Genomic DNA, 20366 nt, shown 5'->3' with positions numbered 1-20366 from the left:
AGTTGGACCAGGTGGAAGTTTTGTTCTACCATACAAATCAAGAAGATATCGTATAAAAATCAAGAAAAACAATGAGGATGTTATTAATGATAACGTCAAACGTTCCGGTGCTTCCTCCGCTGTGTACTGGTGTCTTGCGGTGTAGCTGCTGGACGGGTGTCTGCAAAACAACACCGGAGGGGGGTTTGAGCCCCGCGGCGCCTCCGGCGTGAGAATGAGTACAGGCGTCGGAAAATAGATAGACGGGAAATGAGCTATCTATGTGTGGTGGGTGAGGGTGTATGGCTGCTGTGTATGGTGGCTTAGAGTGTGTGAGAAATATGAGAGTGTGGAGAAGAAGATCCTTAAGCCTCTCATCCTTGGTCTATTTATAGGCCAAGGATTAGGGTTTAAGGATGTGTACCTTGGATCCTGCTGTCCATCTGTAGGGCTTGGATGCTTAACACATGTCCAGGCGTCAGCTAAGGAATAGTATTTTGGAGTGTTATGAGGTTTGTCTTCATAGTGTCAGTAGCTGGCATTGGGTATTGTCCTTCTCATGTCAGACTGCAACTTGTTCAGGTGTCGGCTTGGACTCTTGTGTCCCGGTCCGGGGGAAGGATGGATAGGTTGCGTCTGGGTCCGGGATCATCTCCGGGGTCCGAGATCATCTCCAAGGTCCGGGATCGTCTCCTGGTTCTGAGACCATCTCCTGGGTCCGGGATCGTCTCCTGGGTCCGGGATCATCTCCGGGTCATATCGTGTTCGGGTCCGGATTAAGCCAATCCAGGGTCCAGATTAAGCCAATCCGGGTTATACCCTATCATTTGCCCCCCACTCCCTTATACAGATTTTCTGTGTGAGGGAGTTGAGTGTATTGTCCGGTGCGGGCTGATTGCGGAGAAGGTGGAGTTTTTCATTTGCCCCCCTGTCCGGGCTAACCTGGACAAGGTGGAATTTTCGCTTTTGCGCCTCTATCCCGGTTAATCCGGTATTAGGCGAAAAATCCTGCTTTGCTCCTCTGCCCGGGTTGACCTGGACTAGGTGTGAAATCTTGCTCACCTATCCAGGTGGATCCAGACATGGTGTGAAATTTTGCTTTTGCCCCCCTGTCCGGACCGATCTGGACGAAGTGGTGGGATTCTGCTTTTTGCCCCCCGTCTGGGTTGATCAGGGTAGGATGTGAGATTTTGCTTTTTGTCCCTCGGCCTGGGTTGATCCGGACAAGAGGTGAGTCTGGTTAGATTGCTCGGCATGAGTCCGGACGGGATTGCTCCACATGTGTTCGGACGGGATTGCTTGACATGAGTCCGGGTGATTGCTTTTTTTTTTTTTTTTTTTTTTGCCTTAGAAAAATTTTTCCAAGTAAGATAGATCATGATTGAACCGGGGTACTCAAAATTGAACCGGGGTAGCTTTTTGTTTGTTTGCCTTAGAAAAAATTTTCCAAGTAAGATAGCTCACGATTGAACCGGGGTACTCGGGTTCTCAAAATTGAACCGGGGTAGCTTTTGCTTTTTGCCTTGGAAAATTTTTCCAAGTAAGAGATAGATCATGATTGAACCCGGGTAGCTTTTTGTTTGTTTGCCTTGGAAAATAATTTTTCCAAGTAAGAGATATGTCATAACTGGACCGGGGTAGCTTTTTGTTTGTTTGCCTTAGAAAATAATTTTTCCAAGTAAGAGATATGTCATAACTGGACCGGGGTAGCTTTTTGTTTGTTTGCCTTAGAAAAATTTTTCCAAGTAAGATAGCTCATGATTGAACCAGGGTACTCGGGTTCTCAAAATTGAACCGGGGTAGCTTTTGCTTTTTGCCTTGTAAAATTTTTCCAAGTAAGAGATAGATCATGATTGAACCCGGGTAGCTTTTTGTTTGTTTGCCTTGGAAAATAATTTTTCCAAGTAAGAGATAGATCATGATTGAACCCGGGTAGCTTTTTGTTTGTTTGTCTTGGAAAATAATTTTTCCAAGTAAGAGATATGTCATAACTAGACCGGGGTAGCTTTTTGTTTGTTTGCCTTAGAAATTTTTTTTTCCAAGTAAGAGATATGTCATAACTGGACCGGGGTAGCTTTTTGTTTGTTTGCCTTAGAAAATTTTTTCCAAGTAAGATAGCTCATGATTGAACCGGGGTACTCGGGTTCTCAAAATTGAACCGGGGTAGTTTTTGATTTTTGCCTTGGAAAATTTTTCCAAGTAAGAGATAGATCATGATTGAACCCGGGTAGCTTTTTGTTTGTTTGCCTTGGAAAATAATTTTTCCAAGTAAGAGATAGATCATGATTGAACCCGGGTAGCTTTTTGTTTGTTTGCCTTGGAAAATAATTTTTCCAAGTAAGTGATAGATCATGATTGAACCCGGGTAGCTTTTTGTTTGTTTGCCTTGGAAAATAATTTTTCCAAGTAAGAGATAGATCATGATTGAACCCGGGTAGCTTTTTGTTTGTTTGCCTTGGAAAATAATTTTTCCAAGTAAGAGATAGATCATGATTGAACCCGGGTAGCTTTTTGTTTGTTTGCCTTGGAAAATAATTTTTCCAAGTAAGAGATATGTCATAACTGGACCGGGGTAGCTTTTTGTTTGTTTGCCTTAGAAAATTTTTTCCAAGTAAGATAGCTCATGATTGAACCGGGGTACTCGGGTTCTCAAAATTGAACCGGGGTAGCTTTTGCCTTTTGCCTTGGAAAATTTTTCCAAGTAAGAGATAGATCATGATTGAACCCGGGTAGCTTTTTGTTTGTTTGCCTTGGAAAATAATTTTTCCAAGTAAGAGATAGATCATGATTGAACCCGGGTAGCTTTTTGTTTGTTTGCCTTGGAAAAAAAAAAATCCAAGTAAGAGATAGATCATGATTGAAGCGGGACTTGCTCATAAGCCTTTATTCTTCTAGCTGGACCCTTCTTTGAATTTTCTGCTCTAGCTTTTCTCCTTCTTCCCTCCGGATGTGTTCTGTTTTTTCTTTCTTTTTTTTTTTTTTTGGCTAGGATCTTTCGCCTCGTGGCATCACTTTTTCTCTACTTCTTTTTCCTTACTTTGTCACCAATCCGGTCAAAAACGGAACCCCGGGATTGGCGGGAATTTTCAAAGTCTTCAAAATCAGCAATCAACCCGGGTCCTTTGAGGTTCTCGGCTCGTTGTTCCTGGTATAACCGGATTGCTTCGGCCAACTCTATGTTGGTTAGATATGTAACATGGTCTGCGGTCATCGGGACATCGATGCACTTAACTGGTTCATTTCAATTGTGACTCGGGCATCGTCTAGGTTGATCCGGGTCTCTTCTGGATTGATCCCGGTCAAGAGTGGTTTAAAGATGAGATCCTGATGTGGATTGTCCTGGTCCACCGGGTTGAACTGCTAGGATCGGGTTGATTGGGTTTGGGTTTTTACACCTCTTGTCATGATTATAGTGAATGATTTAAACAAGAACTACCCAGGGAGTATGCTTGCTTTTTGGCAAAAGTGTATGTGTGCATTATAGACAATAGTGGAATGATAGAAATAGTGTAGGCAGATAGTCAACTTACTACTTCAAGAAATGCTAGAAATAGTTAAATGACAAAGGTGTAAGGGACTACAGGACAAGGTGTCTTGATGTACTACATACAAAGTTAGGGTGCTTCTAGACAGGGTTTGCTAACATGCACACAACAAAGAGAATCATGGCTGAGAGGGTTTTGAGAGATTTGAGTGCATTTTGAAGCTTACAGGGTTGAATCGGGACTCCCTTTTCGGGAGTTTGCTGATGAAGATGAGTCCAGTGGCACCGTGACCACAGGACGGAGAATACAACCTCCCCCTCCTTCTAGCGCCAAATGATAACGTCAAATCCCGTTCCGGTGCTTCCTCCGCTGTGTACTGGTGTCTTGCGGTGTAGCTGCTGGACGGGTGTCTGCAAAACAACACCGGAGGGGGGTTTGAGCCCCGCGGCGCCTCCGGCGTGAGAATGAGTACAGGCGTCGGAAAATAGATAGACGGGAAATGAGCTATCTATGTGTGGTGGGTGAGGGTGTATGGCTGCTGTGTATGGTGGCTTAGAGTGTGTGAGAAATATGAGAGTGTGGAGAAGAAGATCCTTAAGCCTCTCATCCTTGGTCTATTTATAGGCCAAGGATTAGGGTTTAAGGATGTGTACCTTGGATCCTGCTGTCCATCTGTAGGGCTTGGATGCTTAACACATGTCCAGGCGTCAGCTAAGGAATAGTATTTTGGAGTGTTATGAGGTTTGTCTTCATAGTGTCAGTAGCTGGCATTGGGTATTGTCCTTCTCATGTCAGACTGCAACTTGTTCAGGTGTCGGCTTGGACTCTTGTGTCCCGGTCCGGGGGAAGGATGGATAGGTTGCGTCTGGGTCCGGGATCATCTCCGGGGTCCGAGATCATCTCCAAGGTCCGGGATCGTCTCCTGGTTCTGAGACCATCTCCTGGGTCCGGGATCGTCTCCTGGGTCCGGGATCATCTCCGGGTCATATCGTGTTCGGGTCCGGATTAAACCAATCCAGGGTCCAGATTAAGCCAATCCGGGTTATACCCTATCAATTAACACAAGGTATTCCATTTCTGTTGATTGCTCAAACACCTCAATCTCCACTCTTCTTATACTACTGGTATAATCCTAGCTAGTGGTTAAGACTCAACTATCTATCTTTAAACTGTGCACTCTTTTAACCTATAGTATGTCAAAATCAATCAGAAGCGGAACATTCAAATCAATCAGAGATGGAGATATTACCAGCTATGTTCAGTCAGATAGTGAAGGTTCAATTATTAGCAGCTCACATAAAATAATCATCGATCTTCATCACAAATCTCAGAACTTGTCACTTTCGGAAAAGATATGCTTACAAGTTGTCACTTGTGAGGCATTTAACATCAAAAACTCTGATTTCACTTATCTGTAAATCCTCAAGTGGTGTTAACAGTTCAACTAAAAACTGGTAACTGTAATCAAGAACGTTGAAGGATCACATCATCTGCGTGCTATATAACCCTTAGATGATAACTGAATTGACGTGAGTGATCATCGAATGATTTCATGATGGTAAATTGGTAAGTGAGCTGTCTCAGAGCATTGATTGATGAAATTATCAGGTGGTGTCCGCTTCCGATCTCATTTCAAGGAAAAGACAAGACATCAGATTTTATTGTTTACTTACTTATTACCACATCTTTAGAAAAAGAACAGGATAGGATAAGCACAGGATGTGATACATTTTATAGTTTTGACAGGGATTACTGTCAAAACTTGAGTTCGGGTAATAACTTCTGAGGCAAAGAATCAAATTAATAGCCACGGCTACAATCAGAAGTTTTTATTGAGTCAGGTTAATATTGTTGGCCCTTTTGTGTTCAGTTCATGAATACATTGCTTAAACATAATGTCAACAAATTAACATGTAGCATACAAATATACGGATAATTAGGACAACTGGTCTTTTAGGCTCTCTGTAATCAAGTGCTGTCTTTCTGGACTAAAAGAACCGAATTGCATATCAGGAACACGTATCAGTTTCTTTTTGCTAGTTACTTGTAGGTGTTGGGATAAGAAGAAGTGGAGTAGCCTTCTGCAGAGTAATGCCAGAAGTATCATCCATGTCCAGTTCTTCAGGCAACATGTTATTAGGAAGCTTCCAATCAAACTTTGCTACTAGTGAGTAGTGACACTAGCATCAAGCTCATGACCCTCTCAGCCAAGCGAATCCCTGAGCACATTCTAAGTCCAGAACCAAATGGCAGAAAACTAAAAATGTCGACCTCTGTAGTCAATTTCAGAGCCTATGAACCTCTCTGGTGTTCAGGATTTTCCCAAGAATTTGGATCTCGGGCAATGGCCCAAGCATTGATTATTACTCGAGTATTTTTGGGAATCACATAACCATTATTATTGATTTCAGATTTGTGGGGCAGAAGAAGAGGCACTGATAGGTGAAGCCTCGATGTTTCTTTTAAAACAGATTGCAGTTAGCGTTTCAGCTATTCTAGTCTTTCTTTCCCTCTGATTCTTTCACTAATTTCTTCGCGTAGTTTAAGCATTACATCTGGATGGAGTACAAGCTCAGACATTTCCCATTCTATTGTACTTGAGATGTTTTCAGTTCCAGCAATAAAAAACGAACAATATATCCTAAGCGTCCTAATCCTCAGAAATCATTATGCTAAATAATTTTCTACCTTTAGATAATTTTTTGAAAAGATGAACTGAAGTAAATTGACTGTTATGATGTAATAGGACTGAATAAAGGTTTTAACATATAATATATATAATATATTTTGCAAATATGAAATTCATATAAAAAATATCTATGAATCACTTGGAAATTTATGGTTCTGCCATAGTAAAATGTTAGTTTAGATGTGCCACAAGGAGAAGAACAAAGCCATACCATTAAGAGGACCTTGATGTGAATGATGTCGAAACAGGCCAGATTTTCTTGTCTGAAATCAAGAAAGAAATCCAAGAGATCTCCGTTAGCTGCAAAATTCGATACTCTATGTTTTAACCGCTGAGTGATGAACTTTTCACAAAGTTGATCAAGCCGGCCATAGGCAGCCTTGGCATCTCTCCTTATGCCTTGAGGATCAAATATTTTTAGCCAAGGAAAATAGTCTGCAAAATTGATCTTCCCATCAACCTTCATGATGGTCTTAACCGCTTTATGAAATCCATTATCATCTCGATCAGGATGACAATCAGCCACATCTGCTGAAAAACAAGTGTTTGACATCTGATTCAAAGCTGTTGCGACAGCTAGCTTTCCAATATCCACAACTTGTCCTCTTCTACTACTCTCCTTAATATGGCAAACCATTTGTTTTACAACTTCTAGCCAAAGGCCTTCTAACTTATCTATCATCTTTGGATTTGTCAAGTAGATGTTCAGTGCCCTTTTATCACTCGCCATTGATCTCCAGCAGATATCCATGTCACTGAAACGTCATTGTTCTGTAATTCTCCAGCCACAGCATCTGGAACGGATCTTCCAGAGAAATCAGCATTATGTGTTTGTAAAATCTCTCTAGCCATTTCAGAAGAAGATATCACAACACTTGTGTCACAGACTCACAGCCTAATTCTACTGCAATGAGAGGGCCATAGCTAGTTTTGCAAGTGATTTGTGTGGCTTTCGACCAATTTGCAGGAGATTGCCCAAGAACGGGAGGCCTATTGGCCCTGGGTGGAAGTTTTCTTCTGCCATGCAAACCAAGAAGATACCGCATAAAAATCAAGAAATTTAAGCAGGATGTTATTAAGACAAGAAATTCCATTTCTGTTGATTGCTCAAACACCTCAATCTCTACTCTTCTTATACCACTTTCATAAAAAGAACCAAAATCGACCACCAAAATCATTCAAGAAGGCAACCATAACCCACCAAGTTGAGTCAGATAGTACAGGTTCGAATATCAACCAAACCATTCAAATAAAATTATCATCACAAAGTCTGTTACATTGCCTTAGTCACTGATATGTCTACAAGTTAAGTATTTAATATCAAAAGCTCTGATTTTACTTGACCAAATCCAAGAATTGGTTGGCAAAAGCAACATCTGCTGTCCTTAAGCAGTAATACCAGTCTGTAGTGTGTTTTAACCATTTTAATGATAATGGAAGTGGATGATTTCTTGTATAAAATTCGAACATGGAAGAAGATGAAATTTGTCAATAAGTTTGTCAATAAGTTTATAATGTATTGTGATCAGATGAACAAGTTTAAATGAGCTCTGAGTAAATATTTGATGATTACTTTCCTTTTTTATTTGACAAATTATTTTCTTATCTTCAAGATAAAACACAGTGTGTATTTATTACAGTACATTAAATACTACTAGTACTTTTGGTTGTCACTTTAGATTCACATTTTAGGATGGTTCTTTGCATAGCTAAGTTGTTATACTTGTGTTAATAATCTTTCTTTTCTTTTGCCAATATGTTGTAATCGGAATTTAGAGAAATGAATGATCTCCGCAACTTTAAATCAATTCGTGTAACAAGATAAAATCCTAACCACAATGAAATGAGGAAATAGAAATTTTGAGTCGTATTTGAAACCCTAATCATAATGAGCTAAGAATACTTCACATGTTTCTCCAAAAGGAAATAAAAATTATCAGAATATGCGTAAAAATTTAAAATTTGTTTTGTAATTGTCGTGTGTCAGAAATTTATTAGTGCAGAATCCCAAAAGAGTATGTGAAAGATATTCCACATGATAATCAACTAAATTTCAATAATTTGTTCCTGAATATACTAATAATAACATATGTCTAACGGGAGAAAAATGTTTAACGTAAAAAATCCTAGTATGCTACTAACATAAGTACGTCAATACACAGACCCTTTATGCATAATCCAACTCACTATTCGTCATGAAAGTCATAATGCAGATCAAATAGATGATGCATAAACTATCAAATATCAATGACGAATCACAACAGCAGCACAATAATTAGGCCAAGAACACCAGATTCATCATGAGGTGATCAATGATCATGGACAGCAACTGAGTTAACATAGTACATGTATCATACTGAGAAGTGTACAAAACAGCTTGTACAAAACACATCGAAACACCTATACAACTATCAATGTCTATGTCTCCGCATATTATAAAGACAAGTATTGAACACTACACCACGCAAGGAAAAAAGTTACAACATTATGAACTAAAAAGTTGTACACTTAGCATGGTAATTCTAAGCCTTAAAAAACTCGGGCGAAGAGATTGCTGCTAATGCATGTACAGAGAGGCCTGCTCTCAATCTTTTGAACAACAGTGTAGAAGACATATGGTAGGAAGAAATTATTTACCAGGATTAGCTTCACTCACCATCAATTTCTAATCTCTTCTTCTTTAACCTCATAGCTTTTTGTCTCGGACCTGGCGCCACTAGCAGTAAACGAGACATTACATAAGCTAAGAGTTCTTCTCTGTGCGAGAAGGTAAAATCTAAATGTGCATACTCAAACTCATTGAAGGTCACATCCACGCCTGCATTTTTCATCCTCTTGTAGTGCTTCTTCACCATTGTTGGTCGGATCACCTGGTCTTTACGGCCGGCAACTAGGTCAACAGGAATGTCGATAAACCCATAATATTCACCCACGTCCAACGGTTCAGTTGAACCATATACCTCCATGTTGGCGGCTGCACTCCCATAGTCAAACATCTGAAACTTCTTTGAATGGAGAATCTGTGCCAGGTGAAGAGCCACGTGAAATGAAACTCCCGGCATATCATTCATATTATAGTGTGGTAAGCCGAGGACCCCAACCCAATTTGAGCTATCTCCACCTGCAACATAACTCATAAGCGTTTGAACAAGTCCTCCTACTGCAGGATAGTTATGGAGATCGCGCGCCAATTTGTTTAGCAGCATACGGAAGAATCGGGTTGGTATATAAAATCCAGGAACTATGGGTTCAAGAATAGGAGCCATCCAACGGAACAAATACTCCAAAATTTTAAAAATAAATGTGGAATCATCATGGAAACCAGCAGGTGACAACAAGATCAATCTTGAGAGCCTGTGAGGTTTCTCCTCAATCTTGCGGGTAACGACATACATTAATATAGCAGCTCCTCCTAAACTGTGACAAATAGCACACATCTTATAGGGCTGTTCACTGCTAGTTTGTTCTTCTTCTGGTTTGACTTGAGTAGATTTCAGCTCGCCCATTTTCACTTCATGAATCTTTTCTACCAATGCGGGTATATCTTCCATACCATGTTCATTTATTGAGTAACGCCAATATCTGCATTTGAGTATATCAATTCAAACCATATTTAGTAGATGCAATTTAATCAACACAGCATATTATAAATACTGAAGTTTTTAGCTCTGAACTCCACAACATAGCACATGAGAACTTACTGCCGTGAAGAAATATTCTTGTTGACATGTTCTCGGGAAACCAAGCCACGAAAGTTACCGAGGAAAACATCATATCCTGTAAGGGAAAAAGAACAGAAGTAAAAAATCATTAAATCTCACAAAATATATGAACATAGTAAAGAATTTAAAGCATATCTTTTAAGATTATTACAAGCCCAAATATGACTAACCTTGATCAAAGGCTGCAAATGCTGGAGAGCCAACAACTCCATTGGAAACCCAGCTAGAAAAAAAATAAAAATAATAGAATTGTAACTCTATTGGAGAGGCAAATAAAATTTTACAGCGAGATGGAAGATCAAAATAACATGTATCCAGTTCTCGTTGCATAAAAAGATAAAGAGTTCTATTGAACCTAGATGTAAATTTAAGAGGCGAATGTCGGCTTACAGCACACACAGTAATAAAGCTCTAGATTTGGTTGATTCAATCAGGTATACTGAAGACAATGCCACTCAAATATAGAAAGAAATAATAGCGCCACCTGGCGTATCGCAGTGTATCAGGCTGGGGATTCGCGCGCGGGCGGGGGGGGGGGGGGGTATTTTATGGAATTTTGCAGTCAACAAAAAACACGACTTTTGAAGGAAAAAGATACAACCCACCCTTAATTGAGCCCCAATCTGTTGCAATTGAGCCCTAACTGGAAGGAGGAAAAGATATCGGGGCGATTAAGCCATTTCCCCAGCAGCCGCTGCCGAAATCCCTGCTCATCTCTCTGTGTGTGTGTGTGTGTGTACGAGCTTGAGATTTTTACTTCTTCAGTTGTGCATCAATTAATGTGTTAATTAATCAGATATAAAATACATATTTTTAATGTGTTAATTTCCATATCCCCCGGCACCCGAATCCCCATATTCTTTTTTGCCGAATTCCTGTATCCCTACACTCATGCTTCATAGTATCCATCCAATATAATTTACATTATAATCCATAAGAACAGATAACTTACCCCATAGAAGAATCAAATACTCCATGCTGTAGGTAAACAACCTTCCTCGCATCACGTCTGCAAAGTCAAAGAGCAAACAATCATTACAACCACTATCTTTCAAGACATTTAAACGAGCCACCAAAGGTTTGATGAGCAAGAACAGAAGAACCTTTCGAATACCTTGGGATTCTTTCCAGAAGAAGAACATAACCATCAGCAGTGACTACACGGATGGCTTCATAAGGATACCTAACATATTAAGTTAAAGAAAACATTATTACAATTAAGCATAAAAAACCAATCGCAAATGTGAGTCTTGTGAATTAAGCGCTGTGGTGGTGATAGTTTAATTATCAGTTGGTCAAGGTTTGCAGTGATTCAAGTCATTAATTCAATGACACTCCAAAAAGGAAAGTGTAATAGAAAAGGATAGGAACGAGGGAGAACTATAGTTTTAAGAGGAAATTTTTTTTTTACAAAAAGATACATCACAACAGCTCATTGATATCTATTACTATTTATTGACCAAGCTGGAGGTGGTGGGCCAGATAAGACCCTTACTAATTCATGAATTCATAATTTCTGTGAGAATGATAAACTTTTCTATACAAAATATAATATATATGAATATAAAATGTGAATCCCCTCCAGAAAAAAACCTTACTTTACCCTGACTCTGGTGTTGGATACGAGTGTGGATCTTAAGGTCAAACTAATAGGTTTAAAAAAAAAGATTCTTGCATGTATATTAAACACAAAAGTTTTGTATGTTGTCATTCTTTTTGTACCATGTAGAATATATTGTCTATTACCAAATAATTGAATGGACTTTAAAATAGATTCAAAAGAATAATGCAAAAACAAATTGCTAGAAGACGTAAAATAATATTATACACTTGAAGGATGAACCAGTGAAGGGACCAGTGTTAACATGGAGTATTTATTATTTCTCATAAAAGATAAGTGATCCACTCTTTAGTTCCATATGAGCTTTCAAGTGTGTAGAAAATCTTAAATACAAAATCCATATAGTGGCTTTCTTTAACACCTTAAGACTGTTGAAGGATCCAGCTTTAACATGGAGGGATTTGACAACTTAAAAGAAGCATAGTCCACTCTTCCAATTCCAGAATGGACGTTCAAGTGTGGAGAGTCCTAGAGATAAATCTGTTTAGTGGCTTTCTCCAGAAACTTAAGGTTTTGGGAGTGACGAAACTTGATTGGACATGCCTTTTTAGGACCTAATTGTTGCTCTTATTGAACAACAAAACTGAAAATTTCACACTCTTAGTATCACTTATTTGGTCCACATATAAGAATCTAGAAAACTTTATGATAATTTTTAAGAGTTCTGCTTCAATTTTAAGGTAAAAAACTCCCTACACTGACAAAATCAAACTCTTTTGGCACTTCCTCTTTTCTGGACATCAAATAGGAGGTATAAAACATATTTTCAAACTCATCAAGTACTAAAATGAGATAACATAACCATAGTAATCCATACAAGCAAAAATCAGTGATTTTACCAAAGATGAATGTGAACTCTCAACCATTTATGTGCTGGAGAGATTGTTTCTTATTTTGTGCCAAAGCATTTTATAAAGCACAGGCTGAAACGGGTGAAATCAAAGGGCATTACTTGAAATGTTGAACACTAGTGCAGGTGCATGCAAAGAAATGATATAAATGGTCTATTTTTTCCAGAGAATTAAGTTCAAAGCTTATATGCATCGATGCATGTAGCAGGTCGAGGTAATAATAGTCTACTAGGTATATTTAGAATGTAAAATCTTACCCGAGTTCCGTGATGACATCTCGACATGTTCGACCATCTGTATTCAGGGAATCACGTAAGTTGGCAGTTCTTTCTCTAAGAGTTGGATCAGTCTCAGCAAGAGTAGCAGTTGGAATGGAAACATTTGATGCATCATCAGGAATATCGTTACTGGAATTAGAAGAGAACCAGCTTAATATACTCCTGGAAGTCTCTAAAGGCGACAGGAGACAATGTGTTGCCTTATGGACAATGTCAAATACTGCTTCTATGAATATTTCAGTTCCCAAATGAATATCCTGGTATACATAGTTTCAAATGAGAAACAATATATTAGTCGGATATGTTATGTGAAAAAAATAAACAAGTGAAACAGCAGCATATGTTCCTGCAACAATTATATAGATTTAAAGCAAACCTCGATAACTCCGCGTCTCCTATCAGTGGCTCGTTGCATGATATGGTCTTTCAGCGCTTTCTTGTTACTGTCTGAATCCAACTGCTGCAGCTCTTCCAAGGTAGTGCTTACAGTTGAGCCTCTAAAAGGAGAAGCACTAGAGAAATAAAGCAGTATACCCATCACAAACTTTGCAGGTAATAGCATTAGTGCCAGTATGTATCTAAACCAAAGCACCCAATTTCCCCAGTGCCTTTCATGCCTTCCAAAGCTGCTTGTCCTTGAGGCTCGAGAACTTTGAGATAGTGGAGTTGAAGGAGTGTCATCATCATCATCATCAGTGTACTCTTCTCCAGATGAATAATCCACACTAGAGCCCGTATCAGAGTCCACTGAAAGTTCGTGAATGAACTGGTTGAAGGACGAAACACCACTACAATAACCACAAAAAGAATGATGAATTTCAGCAAGCAGAATTTGGTTCATGAGAGGCAAATAGCATATTGAACAGATAAAGAGACCACATTGGAGGAAAGTACTGTTCTTTAGACCATGTTTGGGCAAAATCTGTATTTGGCTATGTCAAGCTCTAGACCAGGTCATAAGAAAACTCAATATTTGTTAGACCAAGTCTAGGCCAGAAAGAAGACAAAGCCGCACAAATTTTCACAAGTGCAAAAATCTTGGGCCCTTTGAGCCCAATCCAAGACCATACTGGTCTATTTGCTGCTTAGCCTGCTTTACATTCTTTTTAACAGACGGCTGGAACTTCCTAAATATGAAGGCAACTCAATTAATTAATAAGAATTTTGCATCAATTATAAGGGATATAGTCTAATTGACATTCTTCCCCCTATGAATAAATTCTTCTAGAGAAAAGGAAAGCCTTCTATTAGCACTATATTTACAATATCCGTTCATACATCTTCACAAAGGTTTTCATAAACTCTCGGTGTTAATGAGAACACAAACTTTAAATCCTTGTGAAAGACGCCGCAGCATCACATCTTTCTTATAGATAATATATAGTAACAGCACAACCACTTAACCCTAAAGATCTCGGGGATCCAAGTCACAAATGCTCTACCGAAAAAGAGAAATAAAAAAACAAATATATACAGGTCCCAAAGCTTCGAAAGGTACTAGCAAGTGCAGAAAGTTCCCCTAATATAGTCAACTTAGCCAAACAAAACACTACATACTATACAAGACCTTTGACAATTATAATCATGTATTAGGTATCTCTGAAATCTCTTGAGAGAGTCGCTTCAGAGATTTTAGCAATATATGACTTACTTTTCCATCCAACGAGGCAGGCGGGGTCCTCGAAATGTAGGTCTGAGTTCCCAACCTTGCATTCCTTCAAGAATGGAAGTCTTCCCCGGAATCAAAGCCAATAAGAGTGCTGAGACCCCATTAATGAATCTTACAATATTATTCAACGATTCGTAAGTGATGGTTTTTACTGACCTGCCACAAAAATAAAACACAATTACATAATTAATTGACTATCTTCGTGGAGCCCATATATTTCAAACCTACCATAACAATATACAGTTTGACATAATTCAAGTAAAACATACAGCTCAACTATGAACAAACGTTCTTTTACGATCCAAACCAATAAGAAACAAAAATATGGAGAGATATAAAGGTTTAGGTCTGAAAAACATGTCCGCTACTATTTAACATACTAAATTATGTCAAGCCACTTTGAATTAAAAATGGATGGCTAAAAGAACCAAGAGCAACTAACAAAACAAATCTGAAAGATATTGACAAATGTTGTGTGCATAAGAACTACACAGCTGCACAAACAGGCTTTATCTCCTTTTATAATATATGATCAAGCTATAACCTTCTACTAATACCTTATGATTTGAGGAGAACTGGCAACTGAAATGATAACATCCAAACTCAGGTTTATTACGGGTTTCGAGATCAAACCCTTCTGTCCCAATTATTCTCAAATTTGGACAAAGCTTGATTATTGACTCAAAGACGGTCGAACCCTTTGATTCCGATTATTCCCAAATATGGACACAAAGCTTTGATCGTTGCCTCAAAGATGGCGCCTTGTGATCCACTCTTTGATAGTTTGATCTCACAAAAATGGGCTTTACAGTAAGGATTTTAGTTAAATATAAGTAGTATCCAATTAAGACCTGGTAACACTAAGGTTGCTTAAAACAATACTTCGCCAACTAAACATTTCCAAAGCAAATCCAAAATATATTACAAAAATTCACATCATTTCAACTGAATCAAAGAAACCCAACCTCACACCATCAAAACCTTCAAAAATCATCACAAAAACAAACAGTCCAATCAATCAAAACCCATCACCAAAACTCAAAATTTTGGCACCCCATCATCACAAAATCAAATCTTTCATCCAAAAATGAACATAACAAGAACCCAAAAAAACCCTTTATGCTCTTGAAAAGGGTCATTTAATTTCACAGAAATGAGATCAAAAACTGAAAGATGAAGAAGAAAGACTCACTCTTTGGTGACAGCGAGGACATTGTCAACGGCCCTTTGCATCCTCTTTGTTAATTTCCTATATATACAAAGATATATGTGTGTATAGTTGTGTGTATAGCTCTTGAAAATAGGATCAAAATGGATATGATTCGGCGAAAAACCAGAAGATTTCAACAGATAATCCCTTGAGAAAAGGAGGGGTTGCACAAGCAATGGCGATTCTTGGCATAAACCGAAAGTTAAGATATTTGTGTATGTATATGTTGTGTCTATCTTGTGTGTATTCTGTGTCATTATTCTATATTTCAACCATATATGAGTAGAAAAGAAGAAGAGGATTGGGTTGAAAATTTAGGTGGGACCCTTTATTGAGGTGCTGTCAAAAGGGTAATAAATTAAGTATAAATATGAATGTAATTTTATTTATTAATAATTTAATGATTTTATTATAGAATTTACTTTTATAAAATGAAATTGTTTTAATATATTTATCTATAGTTTCCATTTAATTTGGATATTATAGTTTAAAATTTTTTATATAAATAAAAATATTATTTAAGTGAAAATTTCATTTAAGTAGATATTTAAGTAAATTTTAATTTTAAGTAAAATTCGTATTTAAATTACTGTAATTATCAACAATTACTTGACGGCAATAAATTCGAAGATTAGAATATTAAATGTAGGCCATTATTTGATGATGTGTTTGATGTTGAAAGTCGAGCCGTGTGAGGACTTTGCTTTTGGGGACACGTTGGAGTGATGGTATGAAGAGTAGAAAATGTTTGTGTGCATCGTGGGTGTTGGATATGGCACGCAAATTCATGTGTTTTTTTTAGGAACGCAAGTTCATGTGTTTGGTTCCGAGTGAAACTCTGCTTTATTTCAAGCTTCTAAGAGCACCTCCAATGCAATGTTAGTATCTGGTTTACTGTTATATTATACTCTCTTCGTCTCTATTTATCTGTACATTTTTAACATTTTCACGCATATTAAGAAAATTTAAGTTTGATAAGAAACTTCCATCAATACCCTATTTAATGTCTTAATTGTAGGAAAATACTAGTGGGATTACTCCATTATCTAATACAAATTTGATGAATCAATGAATAATAGTCATGATATTTATAGCTAGAAGAACAGAGTCAAAGACTCTTCAGGTTATTAAATGAAAAATTTTGCTTTGGTTATATAAATGGACAGATAAATAGGGACATTTTTTTACTTCCAAAGTGGACAGATATATAGGGACGAAGGGAGTAGCATCAAAAGTGAAAATACTCAACTCCAAAGGAGTGCTATATTTGGATGCATCCATGCATAGATGCATCCTTGGTTCTATATTTGAAACCAAGGATGGATCCATCCATGTTGCCACATCATCAATGAGTTAGGTAAAAGGGGAGAATTTGTTGAGATATTTAATAAAATTTATAGAAGTTTGATAAAAGTTAATGAGTTGGTTAAATTTGAAACTAGTTATAGAACTTAGCATTGGAGTGCAAATTTTTTTTTAGCACCAAAAAACACTTTTTGGTGCTATATTATAACAATAGCAATAGATATATAGCATCTAGCATCGGACTTGCTCCAACACCAGGGGCGGAGCCACAGCCAAGGCTGTGGTGGGCTCCAGGGCAAAAAAAATAATCCCCAAATTTTTATATTACCCAGCCCAAATATTTTAAGGCCAGCCCAGGATAATTTGGCCCAGCCTATATAATTTTTTCTGTAAAACGCTCCGTTAGGATGAAAACTGAAAATAAAAGGTAAAATCGAGCCTTCAACTAGGTTTTCAAGGATAGGAAAAGAAGCAGCAACAAGGTCAATTCAAATTTCTTCTTACAATTTAGGTTTTATAGTTTATAATATATTCAAACTTTTTTCCTCTGTTTTCGTTAGGATATGCTCACTCTGTTTTTCATTATTTTACGTTTTAACTTTTGACACGTACTTTTAAATTTTTTGACCGGGTAGTTATGAATATTATTTTTTAAATTTTTTATGATTATGTTGTGAGATAAGTTTTTATTACTATGATAGTATACTAGCTTACGGAATCGAGTAATTTTTTTTTTTTTCGAAAACTAGCCTAGGTGAAAAATAATTTCTGGCTCCGCCCTTGTCCAACACATAGAATACGATAAAAGTCCTCATCCACCTGGTCGACTTTTACTGAGTTCGGGTCGAGTTTTTTCTTATCGAGCTGAGCCAAACTCAATAAATTTATGGATATTTTTCGACTCGAACTCGAGTGTGTTAAAAACCGAGTTGGCTTTGAGTTATCAATGAACCGATCCGAGTTGAGGTGAACCGAGTCGATACCGAGCTGATCAATTAAATTTCTATTTCTTTTTCAAATTTCAACAATTGGCTTTGTCTATTTAGTACACAATTTAAAAATTAAAAAATTTGATTACAAAACTAAAAACAGAAAAGCTAAATTCAAAGTCTAAAACCAAAATCTAAAATTAAAATTTCTCTCTCTTTAATGTATACTTTTTATTGAGTTGAGTTCTTAACGAGTCGAGTCGAAACCGAGTCCAAGTGTTTAATGAGTCGAGTCGAGTCGACCAACTAAAAAGTGCGGTTCGATTTGTTAACATTATCAAACATTATTGATTGTTCGAATTCGAACTCGTTAATGAGTCGAGTCGAGTCGAGTTTTTACCGGGTCATTCGACTTGACGACCAGGACGGTTGGTTTACGGCGTCGGATAAAAGAAAGTTAGACTGATTGTGAGTCATTCATTTGATCAAGAAATAATGAGTAATCATAATTTTACATAACTCATCCTAAATGATATTTTTCTAAAATACTTCAATCGGTTTCCACTTACATGTTCATTTAAAAAAAAAGTCATATAATTTGAAAAACTCTAAAATATTGATAATAGGAGTACCCCGCATCGAATTCATTCTTATGATTCCACGCAGCCCTAACATTTGTGCTTTGCTTTCCTGCATCTATCTTGGTGCAACATATTTTGCTTTAAAGTTACTTAGCAAAAAAAAAAATTTTGCTTTAAAGTTTAGTGGCCGGAAAGCTATTATACATTTGCACCGACCTATACATTTGCACCGACCTCTGAATGTCAGCAAGATGCGACTTCAAATTTCCGAAATGATTTTGACATCAATTTTTAAAAATTCCAATACATTAGGCTCATTTTTGTTCCAGATTATAATCTCTGGTAAATTAAATTTATTATTTTTAAGTTTTTGTCATACTTGTTTATGTTATTTAGGGGCCGTTTGGGTGAGCTTAAAATAAGTGCTTCTTGCTTAAAATAAAAAAGTGAAGTAGAAGTTAGAAGTTAGTTAAGACTTATAAGTGATTAAAGTGTTTGGGAAAAAAGCAGAAGTCATGAAACAAAAGCTAGGAATCGTAGCTTTTTATAAGTGCTTCTCGACTTTTTACACAAACGGTACGAAATAAGTGCTTCTAACTTAAAAGTCCAGAAGCGGGGCTTAAAAGCCCCGCCAAACAGCCACTTAGTTTTTGATATGCACTGTATTAGGTTATGTATCTATTTTTTATAGATTATTATTCTCTTTCTTCTTTACACTTTTTTTGCATTACTCGACACGTATTTTAAGATGCATATAAAACATAATTTCATAATTTTTTCTGAAAATTTTATTTTTGTATAAACATTTAGATAGAAACTTATTCAAAAGAAAAAAAAATTCAAAATAATTTATTAAAACTATATTTTATGAGAGTACCGAGCCCCTGTCACCCAATAATCCAATATAAATAATTGAGGGGGACAGGGAGTAAGATATTATGTTTAGTAATTCATTGAGATCAAAATTATCAAATATTAATCGATTAAATGTTATTATACAGATTTTAGTTTTATAAAATTAAAATTAACTTTCTACTTTTTAATTATTATTTTTCCGCACACCTCACAATCACGTCACAACTCACAATTCATTCAAAATACAGATGATTCAATACCAGTCGGTTCTTTGACTCTGGACTTCAAGCGCGGATGGAGTGGTTAATTTCCTTGTGGCACTGGTATTTACTATTTTTAGAGGCTGCGGCTGCTATTTAGGGATGACAATCGGGTCGGATCGGGCAGGGTTTCATTAAATCCATATCCAATCCGTTATATTTTGGGTCGGATCGGGTTTGGATATTGAAATGTAAAATCCAAATCCAATCCGTCGGATTTTTTCGGGTTTCGGATCGGATTCGGATTTCGACCGGATATCTTAAAAATATTTAAATAAAAAATTATAAACATGTCTAAACTATGATAATTAAGTATTTTTTTTTTCAAAATTAGGATTATTGGATAGGATCCTATTTGTTTAAATTAGAATAATATAAACTTAAACCACATTAATTTTCATTTTACCAATATACAATATATTTTATACAATATATTATCGAAAAAGTAAATAGAATCCCTTATTCCTTTAACCTAATCTATTGATATTGAGATTATTATACTATGTTCATCAAAATAATTAAATAACATATGTTATATATACATATATACACACATGTTACATATAAATACACACACATTCATATTAAATTATTTATAATATATATATTTATATATATATATATATATCTAATTCGGGTTTTTTTTCGAATTTCGGATTTGGATCGGGTTCGGATAGGATTTCGGGTTTCGGATCGGGTTTCGGATCGGCAGAGGTCATATCCATATCCAAATCCAAAAAAATTCGGGTGCAAAAATCAAATCCATATCCAAATTCAAATCCAAAAAATCGGGTTCGGTATATCCAAAAATTCGGGTTTCGGTTCGGGTATCCGTCGGATCGGATTATTTTGCCATCCCTACTGCTATTCGGTGGCCGTACAGATTATTTAATAATTTTTAATTCCGTTGCAAATCATTATTATCGAAATTT

The 20366-nt window shown here is 37.0% G+C and overlaps 1 protein-coding gene and 1 pseudogene across 1 annotated transcript; both read right to left on the bottom strand.

Annotated features, from left to right (window-relative positions):
* Positions 1 to 2397: 2397 nt before the first annotated feature.
* Positions 2398 to 7398, bottom strand: LOC108225634 (geraniol 8-hydroxylase-like; annotated as a pseudogene).
* A 1049-nt stretch (positions 7399 to 8447) lies between these two features.
* LOC108227485 (uncharacterized) lies at positions 8448 to 15764 on the bottom strand. The gene is made up of 9 exons (XM_017402641.2): positions 15487 to 15764; positions 14277 to 14450; positions 13002 to 13413; positions 12605 to 12882; positions 10990 to 11058; positions 10828 to 10884; positions 10046 to 10098; positions 9855 to 9930; positions 8448 to 9735 (listed from the first exon to the last, which is right to left on the bottom strand). Exons 1-9 carry the CDS (start codon positions 15759 to 15761, stop codon positions 8802 to 8804), a joined length of 2328 nt encoding a protein of 775 aa, XP_017258130.1. The 5' UTR covers positions 15762 to 15764; the 3' UTR covers positions 8448 to 8801.
* Between the last annotated feature and the right edge of the window lie 4602 nt (positions 15765 to 20366).

Source organism: Daucus carota, chromosome 6, assembly GCF_001625215.2.
Source record: "Daucus carota subsp. sativus chromosome 6, DH1 v3.0, whole genome shotgun sequence".
Taxonomy (NCBI): Eukaryota; Viridiplantae; Streptophyta; class Magnoliopsida; order Apiales; family Apiaceae; genus Daucus; species Daucus carota.
This window is presented reverse-complemented; position numbering and strand designations above follow the sequence as displayed.

Excerpts from the sequence above, each read along its gene's own strand:
- LOC108227485 (XM_017402641.2), bottom strand. The coding sequence starts at position 15,761 with ATGACACAGAATACACACAAGATAGACACAACATATACATACACAAAT. Across the intron at positions 9,931-10,045 it reads ATTTGCAGCCTTTGATCAAG|GATATGATGTTTTCCTCGGT; the intron begins GTTAGTCATATT and ends TTTCCCTTACAG. Across the intron at positions 9,736-9,854 it reads AAGAATATTTCTTCACGGCA|ATATTGGCGTTACTCAATAA; the intron begins GTAAGTTCTCAT and ends ACTCAAATGCAG.